The 16,833-nt window shown below is 30.7% G+C and overlaps 1 protein-coding gene across 1 annotated transcript in view; it reads left to right on the forward strand.

The window, feature by feature from the left end:
• Nucleotides 1-16,833, forward strand: part of LOC112681784 (carbonic anhydrase-related protein 10) — a 123,957-nt gene that overhangs the window by 18,501 nt on the left and 88,623 nt on the right. The window contains exon 3 of the mRNA XM_025552099.1: nt 10,888-10,935. Within this exon, the coding sequence (XP_025407884.1) occupies nt 10,888-10,935 (48 nt within the window). The remainder of the gene's footprint in view (nt 1-10,887; nt 10,936-16,833) is intronic.

Raw genomic sequence — 16,833 nt, forward strand, 5'->3', positions numbered from 1 at the left:
TGCCGACACTTTATTCACCAATTGTAATTGTTTAATCGGATGTATTTTTATATACATACCATATATATTTATATATATATAAAATATTCTTGTATGAGTATTTTTCTCCCTCAACTTTAAACAAGTATAATATAGGCTTGGAAAAGTAAAATTATCGCCTCCGATTTAAAATCGTTTGTAACCATTAAAAACGGAATTGAACGACTCTTTTGTATTATAGTTTCGCAATAACATTTTACACGCTTCAATTGTTTTATATTTACGTATAGGACCGAAATTAAAAGAAAATGATAGCAATACACTTTTATGACAAGTAAACACTTCGTTATGTCGTTACTATTCTCGCCGCCCGAATTTATTCAATGCATTATTTATGTTTGTGATTTTATAAGCGTATGTCGTACGTGGGTACATCTCGTTGTATATTTTTTCTGCGTTTTTATATATGTTTGATTGTAAAATTTGAGTTAAAAATATTGTCGTACGCGATAAACGTCCCAGTGAAATCATATTCGACTATACCTTAACCATCATATTTACTTTTGATTTTACTGGTATACAACGAATTTCTCCAGTTTTCAAAGTTATAAAAATAATAAAAACTTTTATGTAAATAAAACTGCCCTCGAAACGACTTATATATGTATATATATGCTATTATTACTTTAATAACGTCAATGTAATATTCATATGAAAACGAGCACTACAAGAGTGACTGCATGTTACGAGTGTTAAAATATTCACTATTCTGTGAATTAAATACCCGGTCGTTTTTATTTTATTATTTGTATACGATTTGGTCTCGTTGTATTTGGATTGTTGAGAGTAATCGTACTTGCCCATAATTATCGACACAAAGTGTTTATGTTTATAACTGAATAATTGATCATTACTCTTGGTGAGGGTTTTCGGGTTGAACACAAAGGTCACACACATGGTTGCGTATTATTTTCTTTCGCTGTTACTGTTTCGCACAAGTTTTAAATAACAAACGCTTTAAATTCGTCTACGTACGCACACTATTATCCAATAAGACACAATTATAATTCAGAACTAGAGATAAAATTGGCTTGGTATTTTATTTCAACTATTTTTAGTCTCGTCGTTATTTTATCTTACCATCCAACAATTATTCCTCGACGACCAGGCATTTGTTTATGAATCTATTATACTATTATGCAATTATTCATTTATCGGCACTTTTGCACCGTGTACGCATCTGTTAAATAAAAAGAAAAATAATACTTTTAACAATTTAACGTGCTCACTACGTAGTGTGTAGTAAATTTAACAGTACATTTAAGAATGACAGACCGTAAATACTTTAAAGGAAGAAAAAAAACGTAGTCTGCGAAAATAATTTGAGTCATTATTTATGTGTCACAAATTTTATTTTTTTCTTCGAGAAAGTTCTTGATGAAACCCTATGTACCTATACGTAATACAAATTAGTAAAAATATTATTGAATCTATTACAATTTAAATATTTTATACACCAATTATTTGCTTTATACTATAAAAATGTAAGTGATAATTTTATTTATTTATTTTTCGATTCTATATTCATGTGTTGAAAAAATATATTTTGTGCGTTCGAAATGATAAATTGAACTCATAAATGTTAATCTTATACAGCTAGTTTATATTTTATATTATTATTTTAATAGCATAATCTGCTTAAATATAATTTATTTAGAAAACATTTTTTATTATGATAAATAGTTGAAGAATAATGTATGCAATAGCATAATATTACGTATATCAATGATTCGATTGATATAAAGTCAACGAACGATAAATTTTAATGAATAATCTTATACAGTCACTTACTCGAGAAGTTAGTTTGGAAAACTTTTATTTTAGTATCAACTACCGAGATGCAGTTGATTAATAGTTATAAGAGCACTTGTACTTTTTTTTTTTTTAAATAAATTAACGATTTTTAATATTTAAATAGTTGTAATGTAAAACAAAAATAATGTGATAAGTGTTTCTTCAAACGGTCAATCGATTTTATGACAAATCACATTGATTATCATTTAGATAATTATTAAAAAAATCTTAGTTTTTATTGATGATATATTAATATGTAGGGTATGAATAATTTACTGTTAATAGAAAAACAAGAATATAATATTAATGACATTACTATTGATAAATTGCCTATACATACCGCCGTTTTCATAAGATGATTGTGTTAAAATTTTTAAATTAATATCATAAGTATATACTAAGTGTATACTTACTATATATAAATATTATTAATATTAATTAAATAAATAATTTAAAAATATAATTAATATATAAAATGTTAATTAAATATTAATATTATTTATTATTAATAAGTATATTAAGTGTATACTTTATTTACATACTTTTTTAATATAAAGCAACACCTTTTCTTTTTTTGTGTACTGTAGGTACCTTAACAGATACTAATTATATGTTAATTAAATATAGTTTATTTTATAAACAATTTTTTAATTTTTTTTGTTCAAAGTTATTCGTTCTAACTTCAAATACTCTAAGAATAACTCGTATTAGAAAACTTCAAAAGTTTGAATCTACGGATTTGAATTATTTAAAGAAAAATTAAATAAAGATTTATAGTAAAAACTTGAAGTCTATTTTTCACTTATGTGAGTATTTCTTTTATTTGATTCCAAACTTTTGTGTTGAAAGACAAACTTTAATCGTATGTTTACACTAATACACACATACATACACACACAAACGCATACAAATGCACACTTTGTCTTGTTTAGAGTGTTTTACTTGAACCATTGGAATATTGATTGCTCGTAATAAATGTATTTAATCATAACTATAATAATATATCGTCTTGGTAAAGTGTCATATTATCAAATAAATTAAAGATGCACATTTTTTATTAAAATATTGATATTTTTCAAGTTATTAGAAAATCAGTGACGTTGAAAATAATACATTTTTTTTGTAAATATAACTTTTTTGAAAAATTTAGTTAATTAAAATTTTGTTGGTAAAAATATGTCAAGATGTACAGTATTTATGGTCAGATGCAACAACGTAGCGAAATAGTGTTTTATCGAAGAATTTCATACTTTTAATGACCTTAATTGAACGCAAAAGTGCTTTCGAAGATAAAACATACTTTGTCAAGTTGACGTAAAAAAAAAAAAAAAACCACCTCACCTTATATATATAATAGTCATCGGGCCTGTTTTTTTTTTTAGAAACTTACAAATAATAATTTATCTACGACCACATAAAGTAGTGCGAAACACGTCAGTGCATGGAAGGCTGTTTTTTTTATATATATAGCCCATTCAATAGATTTTTCATAGCGGCCCGTAGTTAAGGAGTCTGTGTAACGTCGGAGTGGCGAGGAGAAGTTATCTGATAACGGATTCGATGAAAAGCTTTCGTCGTTTCGCGAAAATCTCGTTTTTATCGGCGAGCGGCGAGAGAACAGACAATGCGAACCGTTTAAACTTCGCCCGTAATCGCCGTTCTAATAATTACCGTGGCGGCGGTGCTGTTTTTTTTCTATGCCGCCCGCCGCAGGCCACCGCCGTCGTTCTTATCTGCAGCAAAGTCTTTCACCTTAACTCGGCAGAAATTCTTTGCGCGTTCTAAGATGATCAATGGAAAAGGGTTATTATTCTTTTAGGAACACCTTGTAAAGCATTTCGAATCGGTTTTTTTTTCTTTTGGGAGTTTTTTCATTCATACTTATTCTTCTATCTCGATTCGTCAAGTACATTCATTGCACTATCAGACAACGTTCGTTGCAATTTTATTTTATCCTTAATTTTCACCTCTGGTGTATTTAATTTCAAACACACCGCATTGTTTATTGCTATACAGTAGATCCATGATGATTCGTAAAACCTTTGTAAATCCAAGTACGATCATTTAGTCCATTTTATAGTAGTTGTCTGTTCTTAAATCTATTTTATAATTTCTCAGATAACTGCAATTGAATTTAGTCGTATCTTTTTTCATTCATCATCTTAACAAGCCTCAGCAATAAGCAAACAATTGTTGTAGTCTCGAATAAAAGGTATATTCAATCTAAAAATAAGCTCTGTAAAGTACAAGTATTTGTCGTTCACCGTTTAAAATAAAAAATAAAAAAAGTGATCTTGGCACTTAAAGCCGGTGAAAGAAATAAACGTTACTCTGAGTTTTTGTATACCAGCTATCAGCTTAGTTGTAATATCAATACTATGTATAAATAATAGATATGTTTTAAAAAAAAAAATCTTCAACACCCATTAGTTTGAATTATTTCTTTTTTCTGTCAACAGTTTGAAATCTCACCAAATACAAAAACCTCTTTAAATCGAATTTTTAGCTCTGTCCCCTGAATTTCAAATCATCCAGAGTATTCTGGACGTATTTAGTTTTTTCCAAGTAAATTCAACAATAACTGGTGACGTATACGATGATTTATAGAATATATTACGCATTATTTATATTGTAAAATAAAAAAATCGTGCAATACGGCTAATACATTAGGATGAATTGAAGAATTTTAAACTACTAAAATAAACCGGTGTATACTGAAAGTTGTCTAGAAATGTCATACGGTCAATTCGATTAGTATATCATTAAATATATGAAAGGCTGTTTATATTGCCTAGAAAACAATTTCTTTTTATTATCTATATAACCTATATAATATAGATCAATATGATCTAATTTTTTTTTCACCATTTTTACTGAATTCCCAGTAATAAAATTAATCAGAAAAAAATTAAAAATCAAGAAAAAAAAAGTCATGCATTGAAGGGTTAAACCGTCATGTGCGTGCAGTTGACCCCCCCCTAAATCAAACTAGCGACTTCAAACCTTCACAGGCATTTTGCAATTAATTTGCTATAATTTGCTACGTAGTTTTCAGAATTTGTATTTACCTATGATTTTTCTGGAAATTAATGTATGAAACTCTATATTCTAGAAAGCCTTCCCCATCCGATTTAAAGCTATGTAGTCTTTAAATCTATGATTAAAAAAGCATCCTGATATTGTTTAATTAATATTATACTGATTGCATCGCAATATAGTTTTAAAAAAAATGTAAACAGTGGTGATGCCACAATTTGTTATTGGTAAGGTCAAAAGGAGGTCAAGTCAAGATATTCAAAAGTTATTTTTTAGCAAAACCCACTTCCCTGGAAATAAAATCAATGAGCAATATGTATTATCTAGGTAAGTACTACATTTAGTTAAAAACATAACAAACGAATAGTTATTTTATTATAAATAGCAAACTGGACTTCTGGGGAATTTTGGTGCATCGTGTTCAAATTACCTTCCATTATTATATTATTATATTTAATATAAAATCATTTTTACTCAATAAACATTTAAAAAAAAGTTGTATTCGTATATCAGTTACGTGAAGATTCATTTACAGATTAATTTTATTTTGCATTATAGCAAGAATTCATTTATATTACGGTATTTTAAAATTTAATAAGAGTTTTGAGTTGAACTGGTGTTGTACACAATACATATATAGTATATTATATTTGTATATAATATAATTATAGTAACATATAATATTCATTGTGAATAAAATATATTACAGAAATAGGTTAGGTTAGATTCCATTCTCTCGAATACCTATGTGATCTCGTTTATAATTTAAATTTTCTACACTTTAATTAAATATATATTTTTAAATATGTTCAATGTTTATGTATTTAAAAACACCTGTAACCATTGTCAATAACTATTGTCAGCAAGAACAATTTTTTTATAATGAAAGTACATTACACTTTTGTGTTGACAACTTTTAAACTGATTTGCCATTTTCGGGTGTACCACGGGCCCAGCACGCACACCCGAATTCTTTGCCCGTCGACCACTGCAGGACAAGTACATCGTGGTGAGTAAACACTTGCGTCGCAACACTAACAAACGTTATCAAGTGAATGTTTTATAACTGCGTGGTGTACCGGAAAAAAAAGTTCACGGAAAAAATAAATCGGAAGAAAATAATTAAGTTACAATTTGTTTGTAATCATGATGTTTGTATGAAAGTAGTTTTGTTAGTTATGCCAAGTACTGAATATCCTACGAAGTTATAGTATTTAAAAATGTCAGTGAAAACGAAATCTCGCAACCCCATCACTAAATTACTGTATTCTCGTGGGGCATTATATTTTTTTTTATAAATATCTTACACGTTTTTATCAGTAGGATTACAATACGACATATTGCTTAAACTTCAATAATTATTTTATCGGCTTATTTGTTAGCTCAGTGTTTTTGATAGTAATAATTATATTTTATTTGCAGCCTTCAAAGTAACATTATCGCACGTATGACGTGCAGGCATTTTCTACGAAGTATCTCGTATAGAATAAAAGTGAACTGTCAGTTTTTTAAAATACAAATTTGATATTTATATACAAAATTTCTAGTGTTCTGATAAAAAAAAAAGTAAATAAAAAAAATGATCATGGTCCCTAGAGTTTGTATTTATATTTTTTTTATAACCCTTTGTGTTTCGATTAGTAGGTTGGTTATTGAATAAAATACTATCGATTTAAATTCTCGTGGAAAAGCTTTACTGAAAAAATTCGTTTATTTCATACAATATATTTTGATCCGTTTTAAGCTGCATATACGAGACCGGTTGAATGGATTTTCAACGAATGTGCTTCTGCTTCGGTAAAGTTCATGCTGTAGTTACTCGTGCCAATAAGTGCAACGTCCGAACAGAGTTCCGAAGTAAATAGTACGTTACACTATACTGAACTATGTTACTAGCATTCGTAAAGCGTTTTCTAGTAGTCTTAGACCAGTGGCTTGTTCAGGAGTTTTTCCAGAAGAAAAACTACTCCTGTTATAATTTTATTTCTGTGAAAATGTTTGCAATAATTTACGAATGCATTGTTACTGTTAAGAAAAAAATAAAATTTGAAACACTGAAATATTTGTAGCAATAATTTTACGACAAAGTAAAAAAATTACCGTGAAGAGGGTCGACGTAATATTATTATAACCCTTGACGCATCAGTAAATATGACGTGTAAATCTATTGGTTTTCGTCGACGAATTCCTCTCCAGAAACGGGTTTATATATACAGTGCACAACACGCTAATGCTGCCGCGTTAGAATAATTCAATAATAATATTAATAACAATAATAATAATTCAAATTCATCGTCGTGCGTCCACGGTTTTGGGGCGCACCAGCGGGCGCAACAACCGCTTTTGACACACGCCACAGATGGTGCATACACTTTGTCTCGCGTTCCGTTACATGTAATATTGCTGATATTATAATATTATTGTATAACGCAAACGTGAAGATTTTGATCGTACTCTGGTCGGACTCGGTGCGATCTATTCGGAATGAATATTGTAGCCACGACATTCAGAGGTGTCGATCGGTGTTCGGATTGTTGTGGTGTTCAGAAACAGTTGGTAATAAAGAAGCACGAAAATACTCATACACTAGTGATTTTCGTCGGCTACGACAGGATGCTTTATATAAAACCCAGCTAACTCCTTATAATCACAACATTTGAAATCTGTTCTCATTTTATCAGAAAATAATTATAAAAATATATTTTTAACCTTATTTTTTAGATAATTTTCTCACTGTTAACGAAAAATATAGTAATTTTAACTCAGAATTTTAATTAAGAAGAAATAAAATAAAATTAGTAAGTTGTAAATTTCCAACAAGCATATGCTGGAAACGGATGAGTCGAGTTGATAAAATTAAAGTATTAATAAAAAAAACTTTTCTAAAAAAATTGTTCGATTTACGAAATTTTATTGACTATTTATTCTTATTATTGTAGAATTTCTATGCCAATTCTCTAAACTTCTGGTTAATGTCTTTAAAAAAGAACGACTACAGAAAGTACAGCAATGAATACCTGAAGGTTTCGTTTTTTTTTATGAAAGCATTCTGAAGTGGCCAACAGATGTATCATCACAGATGGACGTTGAAGATAAATTTTCAAGTTCATAAAAACTTTATTTAATTTTTTAATATTAAGAAAATAATTTTCTGCTTATAATCTCAACTTATAAAAATAAAATAAAAATAAAAAGTTTTGTATTATTTTTTTCAATATCAAGATTATTTTAAATACTAAAATTACCATCGACCTTGGATGTTTTTTTTTAATTTTATTAACGATATAGTTTTCTACTTGCATAAAAAGTCACATGAATAAAATGACAAGTGCAAGAAAAATGTTTATATTCATTTTTTATCAATAACATGGGTATTTTAAATTTTTAATCACTGTCGTCCTCGGATGAATTTCGAAAAGGATTCATCTCGGAAAACTTAATCGATCGCTTTTCCAATCAAATTTCACTTCAAGAATATCGTATTACATAGACATAATATTACATACAAATCTGTAATTAAAAAAAAAAAAAATTGCTAAAATAAAGAAAATAATGTAGGTTTTTGAGTTTCCTATAAAATATTGATTTTCATTTATGAACCATTTTCGAAATTTTCAATTCAAATATTTTCTCCTTAAAGTCTCTATAGTTTTCCGAATAATTTAGAAAAACTTTAATTTACTATTAATAAATTTAAATAAAATTGAAAACTAGATTTTAATAAGATTGGTAATTTATTAGAAAAAATTTTATCGAGAAGAAGAAAATCTAAATTCTTAAAAAAAATTCAGCCGTTTTATCAATTTCGATTGTCTGTCCCGACAGGATGAACAAGGGATTATTTTTCTTCATATAATTATATTTAGTTATATAATATAATGTGCATTCATTTCACTGCGGACAATAATTTTGGTCATAATATTTTCAAAATACGAGAATTAGTGTTTTAATTATTGTAAGTTGTCAAACCACTAAGATGGTTGTTAACTTAATATTTATTAGCTGACAAAGTCATCTCGATATGTATTACGTGTTGAAACATAATCAAATCTTAGAACTAAAATTCAAATTCCATCAAAATAATATTATATTTGGTATACCTATATTGAGATATTTTAAGTGATTACGAAAAAAAAAAAGTAAAATTATGTAGGGTTAAGATATAAATCGTCTAGGACCACCATGATTTGTATTCGTTCGGTTTTATCAACTCTAACTCGTTGAGACCAAATATTGTGTAGGCGCGTGTGTGAGCGAGTAATATAAATTAAATACGAGTTTTATAATAATATTACGCATTTATACATTTTCACGGTGCGATATTACATCACACGTTATATAGCGTTTTAAAACGCACAAGAGTAAACACGATCCGAGACGGGTGGCGGTCGCTGCGAACCAATGGTGGTGGTGACCATGGGGTCGATTTGGCTCGGGATGTTTGCGGCGAACGGTACGCATCGATTCGACCGGATAAGTGCCATCCGTTTGCCGGTTCGTGTGCCGGCCGAGGATAAAATCGTAAAATGTTCTTTCGCAAAGATGTACTAACGCCGTCGGAAGACGACTTGCCCGCTGATGACGACGCCACTCCACGGGACTTCGTCTAGTCTTTTGGGCGCCCGTGAGGCAAACGCTGGCGGCGGCCAACGGGGCAGGGATGACGCACGCGAGTACACACGGATACATGTGTATAGGGAACGGGCGATTGGGGGTAAATATAGGGGAAGGGAGTGCAACGACGAGAGTTATAAATGGACACAGATACTGTGGGGAAAAATAAAAACTAAAATATATCTGTCTCGCAGTACGGAACTACGAGATATTGTGTGTGTGTGTGTGCGTGCGTGTGTGTGTATGTGTGCGCGCGCACAGAAAAATAGCAACAACAATAAAACCGAGGATGTTGCGAAACGGAGGGTGCCGAGCAGATTAATCGGTGTTGGCAACGCCAACCGACTCGATGGCGCCCGTCCGCCACCGACGAACGAATATTATACATCCTCCTTTTTCCCGCTTGCAACCCGCGCGCCATCGCCGCTGCTCTTGTTGTGCGAACGGTGCACAAGTCAATCGGCGACGAGTGGTGCATTTTCCCATGCTGTCATTTAAAGGATATTGTGAAGTACGAACGGAAGTTATTGTCCCGTGCTTGCAGCCGCCACCGCTATTCGCCGAGTGTGTCCGTAGCGCAGTTACAGAAATAACAGCGCGGACGATTCTTGCCGGTGGTAGAGCGATATGTACGGACATCTATAACATGGTCCCAGTGAGGTATTTCAGATTTCACTTGGTTCGTGTAATCGAGTGGAATAGATTTTCGAATCCGATTCGTTCAACGGTATATGTGATCTTTGCCACTCTCCAGTTGTCGATATTCTTTTGTCCGACGTGTCGGTGATTTTTCGTTTTCCTTATTAAGTTGTGGTTGAAACTATCAATCTGAAAGATTTTTAATTCTACCTCGTTGTGTCCGTTGTACAAAACGTGTCAAGTTATTGAGAAAACATTTTAAATTTTTTTATTTTCTCATTCGTTAGCTCTGCACTTTTCGAATATAGCTTTTTTCGTCTCGAATAAACACACAGACGATAACGGCGAAACTCCACAAAGGCCTATCGAAACTCTTCTGAGACATATCTATAAAATAACATAAGACCTTTTATATCATATACTTACCGGTTAAAAATACATATCTTGACAAAATAAACAAAAAAAAAAAGAATATCTCACTCTTTAGTACAGTGTACGTTACGCGATTAAAATTCTGTTTACGATTAACACCATGGTACGACGAAATTTATCCGCTGTCACATTACGATGATTATACATGCGCATTGCTTACCTATTGTTATCGGGTGGGTTATTGTACGCGTACACGAAGGTCGCGATAATCAGGGGTTGGTATTGGGTATAATTGGATGTTATGCGTTCAACGCGCGTGTGATTACTATCAAACTCGGTTTGATCGTTGATCGATAACTAATGTATATTTCATTGTATTCGTTTTCGTTGCAGGCGTGCAGGCCAGTTGGGACGAATGGTGGACGTACGACGGCATATCAGGTAATAATCACATTAATTCTGATCATATGTTTTTTATGTTTTGCAATACTATTATCGTCGTTGTAAAGTAGCAATAGGCGTAGAAATGTTGGTGACGAAACGTACGCTCGTTCGGTTACCGGATGGTCGTCGTCAGCGTGTCGGAGAGTATACAGGGGTGGGAATGGGGCAGCAGAAAGAAAAACCGTTTTAATTGTATGGGCAGCGCGCGTCGTATTGATGACTCGTAAAATTAGCATACCGAATTGTATAAGCACAACGATTTAATTAAGATCTTGGTGAAATCCCGCTGTGCGAGTACACTTAATAATAATTGTGATTTAAACTTGAACAAGTTATACTTGTGCGCACAGTCTAAAGACTTAAGGGCAACACATTATACTTTTTTAGTAGTTTCGAGTTTTTAGTTATGGTTGTTTTACGCTGGAAAACGATGATCGAATAAAATATGGTATGTTGCAAATAACGACACGGAACAATAGTCAAATGAAAATGAACAGTTTCAAACAGTTAATTGTAGCGTACGAAGGTCGATAATATTGGAAATTACACGACAGTCAAAATTTAATGCATTTTTTAATTATTTACATAACTGTTAACCCATTTGCTTTACGTACTGCATAAATGTTCGCACTCTACGGGATCAATTACCGTGATTTTATTTAAATGCATTGCAGTATTTTCATTTTCAGTATCATACACGGCTAAATACTTCGAGTTTAAAAAATATGAATTGTGTATAAAATAATAATAATTATAAATAATAAAATAATAATATTATAATTGCTATACAGTAGCGTTCTTTAATTATAGTTCTATAGAAATATACAATTATATGTTATTCTCTTATGTATTTCCTAAGATTAAATTGAGTATAACACAATATGGATATTGAATGTACATTAGATTTTAACGTATTTACATAAATATTAGTAAAATAAAATAAACCGAAAACTTGAAAAAAGTAACGTACCGTTTGGACACGTATATTTACGGAATTAGGAAAACGATTTTAAATAAACAAGATATCATTAAAAATATACTTCAAATTTTAAGTGTATTCTTTTATGATTTTAAATTAATTCAAAAGTAATTCTAAAACAAAATAATATTAAATTCAATCAAATTTTTTTTTGATTTTCATGTTAAATATTCATAGATAATATATTAATATAGATAAAATACTTTTGTGGTTATAATCAAATTGTGTTCGTATAAAGTATTCCTTATTCAACAATAAGCTCCATACTCATAAAATTTGAAATAATAAATTATTCTTGACCTGTCACACTGTAATATTTGTTTTTCCTTCATGACACTTGGACAGTAGTTATGTTCAGTATATTATTTTGTGTTTTTTAATGTTATTATTCTAAAGGTGTGAAAGGACTTTAACACGCAAGTGACGTATTTTTTTTTATTTTTTATTATTTTATATGATATCGTACGAATTCAGTTTTAAACAAGAACCCGTCGAAAAAAGTTTCGGTATGGAACCTTTCATGTTATCAAAACATGTCTTGCAGTATTTTATGCTTGACAGTTATCACAAACATAATTTCCTGGAATCATTATATTATCATTAAAAAAAAAAAAAAAAAAAATGCTTATTCCAAAAGCGTGGTAAGTTTGTTACTGTAGTTTCAATTGAATGAACATCCTGGGTGGTTTTTTTCATTGTCATTCAAAAATAATTGAAGAAAGTATGCAATGAAACGGTATTTTTTTATGTTGATTTATAGATACATTATCTTTAAAAACTTACTACTGTTTAACGTCCAGCGTCGATAAATTATTTTGATACTTATTAGTGACCCTAAACAGGGTTCGTTTTCATAATAATCTTTTGCATAACTTTATCTCATTAAATATTTAGTTATTTATATGAGTTTCTAACTATAAGTATAGATTTATAAATTTATTACTCTGTGTCAGGATTGTTTTTATTATCATTTATGAGGTCATATTATAGTATAATATAAATATACTCGTATATTATATACTGCCGAATACTATGTTCTAAAAAAAAATAAATATTAAACTAACTGGATTGATAATTACGGATTACTGTACTTGTGTGCTTAATTTATATTTATAAACACGAGTTCGTAGTAAACAATAAAAAATTTAAAAACATTAAGATCTACTCGAAATCTGGCATTATTTTAAGTTGTAAATGTACTATAAAATAGTGTAATTTACATAATCATGTCAGGAAGTACATTTATAAATATTTCGCTGTGTCATTAACATCTGTAGTACTATAAGTATTATGTATTATATATTGGACTCGGGTTCTTGGATTTATTAAACGCATTTAAAGTTTTCAGCCTTAAATGACGTATCCAATTACGTTCTAGAATACTTCAAAGCAGTTCGCTTATGCGAGCGTTTATAAATTTTCCTTATTAATAAACTTTGAAATTGTAACGATGGCTTACGATAAGAAAATAATTATTCGATAATTAAATAATGAGTAATACTAATTCAAAATGCACATCAAACAGCATTTACGTATCGTGTATGTATATTATATAATATGTAACCAAATAAAATGTAGGTATGGAAATTAAACCGCTTAAATTTCCGTCCGAAATGCTGTGATGCATCGAATCGAACTATATAATAAAATTATTATTTATTTTTTTGATTTTTTGAATTGTATTGATTTGTATGATGTTATTTGTTATTGATGCACAATATTATTCTTGAACGAATGTCGATTGAGTAAAACGCTCCCTTTGTATTCACATCTTTAAGACCGTAGTCTTGAAATGGTCATAAAATTATCAAATGGTCTTATAGTTGTTTTAACGATCGGGTTTTCGCTTTATTCGTTCGTGTGGCCAATAAATCTTGAATATAATTTTTATTCGGCGGTGAAAACATTAAGGATTTATTACCTTGTCGGCAATTGGGATCGGGTTGTAATCAGATAATATCAAAAAGAATTTCGTTTTAGATTCCACCCCGCCCTCCGCTTTTCTCGCTGCAATTTCTTAGGTTCGGGGAGACGAATACTGCAGTTTTATGTCGAGTTAGTGCGGGGGAAAACGCCAAATGCATAAAACGGGACTACAATTTTATTATTTTATATGTTTGGGCCAATGTATAGAGAGAACATAATTAAAAAAAAAAAAGAAAAAATGCTACGTGACTTGGAGTTTCATTATTTTTATTTTCAGCAGTAAAACTTTCAGTGGAACGAAAAAAAAAAATCAAACAAACTGCCGTAGTGGTTTCACCGTGTATAACTATTGTGAAACTGATTTACTGGAATTTACCTTTAATATAAGTACTCGTAGTAAAATAGTGAATTACTTGACAATTGTACATTAGTTATTTTTCAATTCTAAAGAGACGTTAAGGTTTCTAATCACGATTGTGTAGCTTTTCGCGCGTGCTATTAATGCGCCCAGACGATGCTATTGTTTCGTTTAAATCCGTTTAATATACCTTTTTTTCTTCTTTCTTTCATTTTAGTTTTTCATTTCAGAATTCTAAGTAGGGTCTCGATATGGAGCTATTATTTTACGAGAATTTACTATGAACTGTTTTAGAGTCGAACCATTTATTTATAAAAGACAGTGCCCCCAGGACGTTTGTCGGTATAAGATTGAGCTACGATTGGATTGTGTGAATTCGTATACCAAATGGAGATTGATAAGGTTCGATATCCAGTTTAAAGCTTAATAAAATCTGTAAAAACCTAATCGTAAAAAAAAATAAAATAAAATAACTTCTTTGATTTAGATCTTTATAATCTTTTTATCTCTGACAGCCAAAACCGACAATCGTACACGTGTTGTATGTTCTCGTATTTTTATTACAGAATTTTGTAAAAAAAAAAACAAGGAATGGAAATTAATACATAATATACACGTGTAGTAAACTATTGTTTATGATTTCAGTCAACATAAACGTCTATTATAGTGAAATATTTCGGATGAACATTTTATCAAAAACTCGAACAGAATATCTCAATATTTATATGTGAAGAAATGCATGAATAAAAAAAAATAAAAATATATAATTCGTTCACGTTCAAGTACCGTAGATTGATAATCCGCTTATGTTTTCAATCACGGCTGAGAAAAATAGAATACAAGCCAAAGTCAACACGCCATCTTATAGATCTGCAAATTATAAACAAACATCCAAGTTGTTATTGTATTTGTTTTTCCAAAAAGGATCAAAACACAGCAAATGTATTCCGGTCACACATCACAATCGTGTTTACAATTTCGATTTTTTTTGTTTTTCTTACGCTGGTGACACATCCAGGAGATAAATAAAAACTGCGGAAGTAAAAAAAAAAATAACTTTTGAATTAAGTTTATTATCCGACTAATGAGCAAAACGTGTAACAATTGAAACTGTTAAAAAAAATATAACGATGAGGCACTGTGTTTACATAAATAATATCGCTTTTTATCAAGTAATATGATACTAATAACATAATTTTAATTAAATGCCGTTATTCCATTACAATATTTGTTTTCGCCATAAACCGATAGTTCACGAGCTATGCATAATGATAATGTTTTGACAACAACCTAGTCGAGTATGAAATCGAGCTGTAACAACATTTACAGCTATCGAATATTTTCCAACTGCGGCTTGAGTTTTGAATTACTTTTGTTAGATGATTTGGAGGTACCGCACTACTTAGTAGGTTATTTAAATTACAGCTAACAGCCTTGTACGTATAACTAATTGTACTATTGTATATATTTATACTATATATTTTACGCTTTTAAAGATACCGGGAAATTTTTCCACGTGACCAATACGCTTAGCGTTTATTTACCAATACTATCATTGCAACAGTTTCGTGTTCAAACAAATAGCGAAATGTCGAACGTTCATTCATTACTTTATACGTTATACACTATGTTAGTTTATAATCCGTTCCGAGTGACAGAATCAAAAGGAAATCGACATAAAATTAGTGCAACTTGTGATCAATGTAGGAGTAAAATGAGGTTTAAATCAAATAACTCTGATACATGATTTAGTGAGCACTTTTCGACACTCGCACAGAAAATTCAAATTGTAAAGTGAAATAATCGCACTTAGTAATGACACACTGACGGCCTATGGCCAAGAGCCCGCGAAAGGGTTGTATGCCATTGTAATGCAGGGAAGTACGGTGGGATGGACCTTGGACGGGTTTTTAGAAGATGTGACTTACTTAGAATGTCAATGATTCGTTTTTTGGATTGAACGTTTATTATTTGAACTGTGGTATCTGTACGCGTATCGAAAGAATCGTTACTTATTGGTTTGTTACATTATGTTACATTACATAATCGAATTTGGTACACATCATTATAATTTATTGATGACATGTTACATAGTCGAGTGTTACGCATGGTTAAAAAATTGACGAGTTCGATGTGAATTATGTTTTATTATTTGTGATACGCGGCCAACGGGATAATTTGCCCAGGCGTAGCCGAAAGGATTAACAATTTCGGATTTGTCCATACAGCAGAAATACACATATTATATTTTGTTCGGTTCGAGACACGGTACAGTTAGCGACAGTTTTTATCGCCGGCCATAAACGTTCCCGATGTCCTGCCAAAAGTTATGACTTATATTTTTATTTATTTATTTTTTTTTTTTTTGACGATAATAACAATGTATGAGTCGTAAAAGTTCGACGAAGATGCTGGGAGATTTTTTTTCCATCATATCCGTTCGCATGTGTGCAGATCCTTTAAATGGTCCCGGGATAACGGTCAATAAAATTCAGATCTTTCCGCCCGGGCCACGGTCACTACACTGTGACTATCTCTTTTGGTCACCACCACGCCGTCGTTGGAGCGGTTTACGCTATACCGCAAAAAAAGATATAAATACATGTAATATTATACAAATATACTTGAGCAT

The sequence above is a fragment of the Sipha flava genome, unplaced genomic scaffold, assembly GCF_003268045.1.
Source record: "Sipha flava isolate LNK unplaced genomic scaffold, YSA_version1 197_pilon_pilon, whole genome shotgun sequence".
Taxonomy (NCBI): domain Eukaryota; kingdom Metazoa; phylum Arthropoda; class Insecta; order Hemiptera; family Aphididae; genus Sipha; species Sipha flava.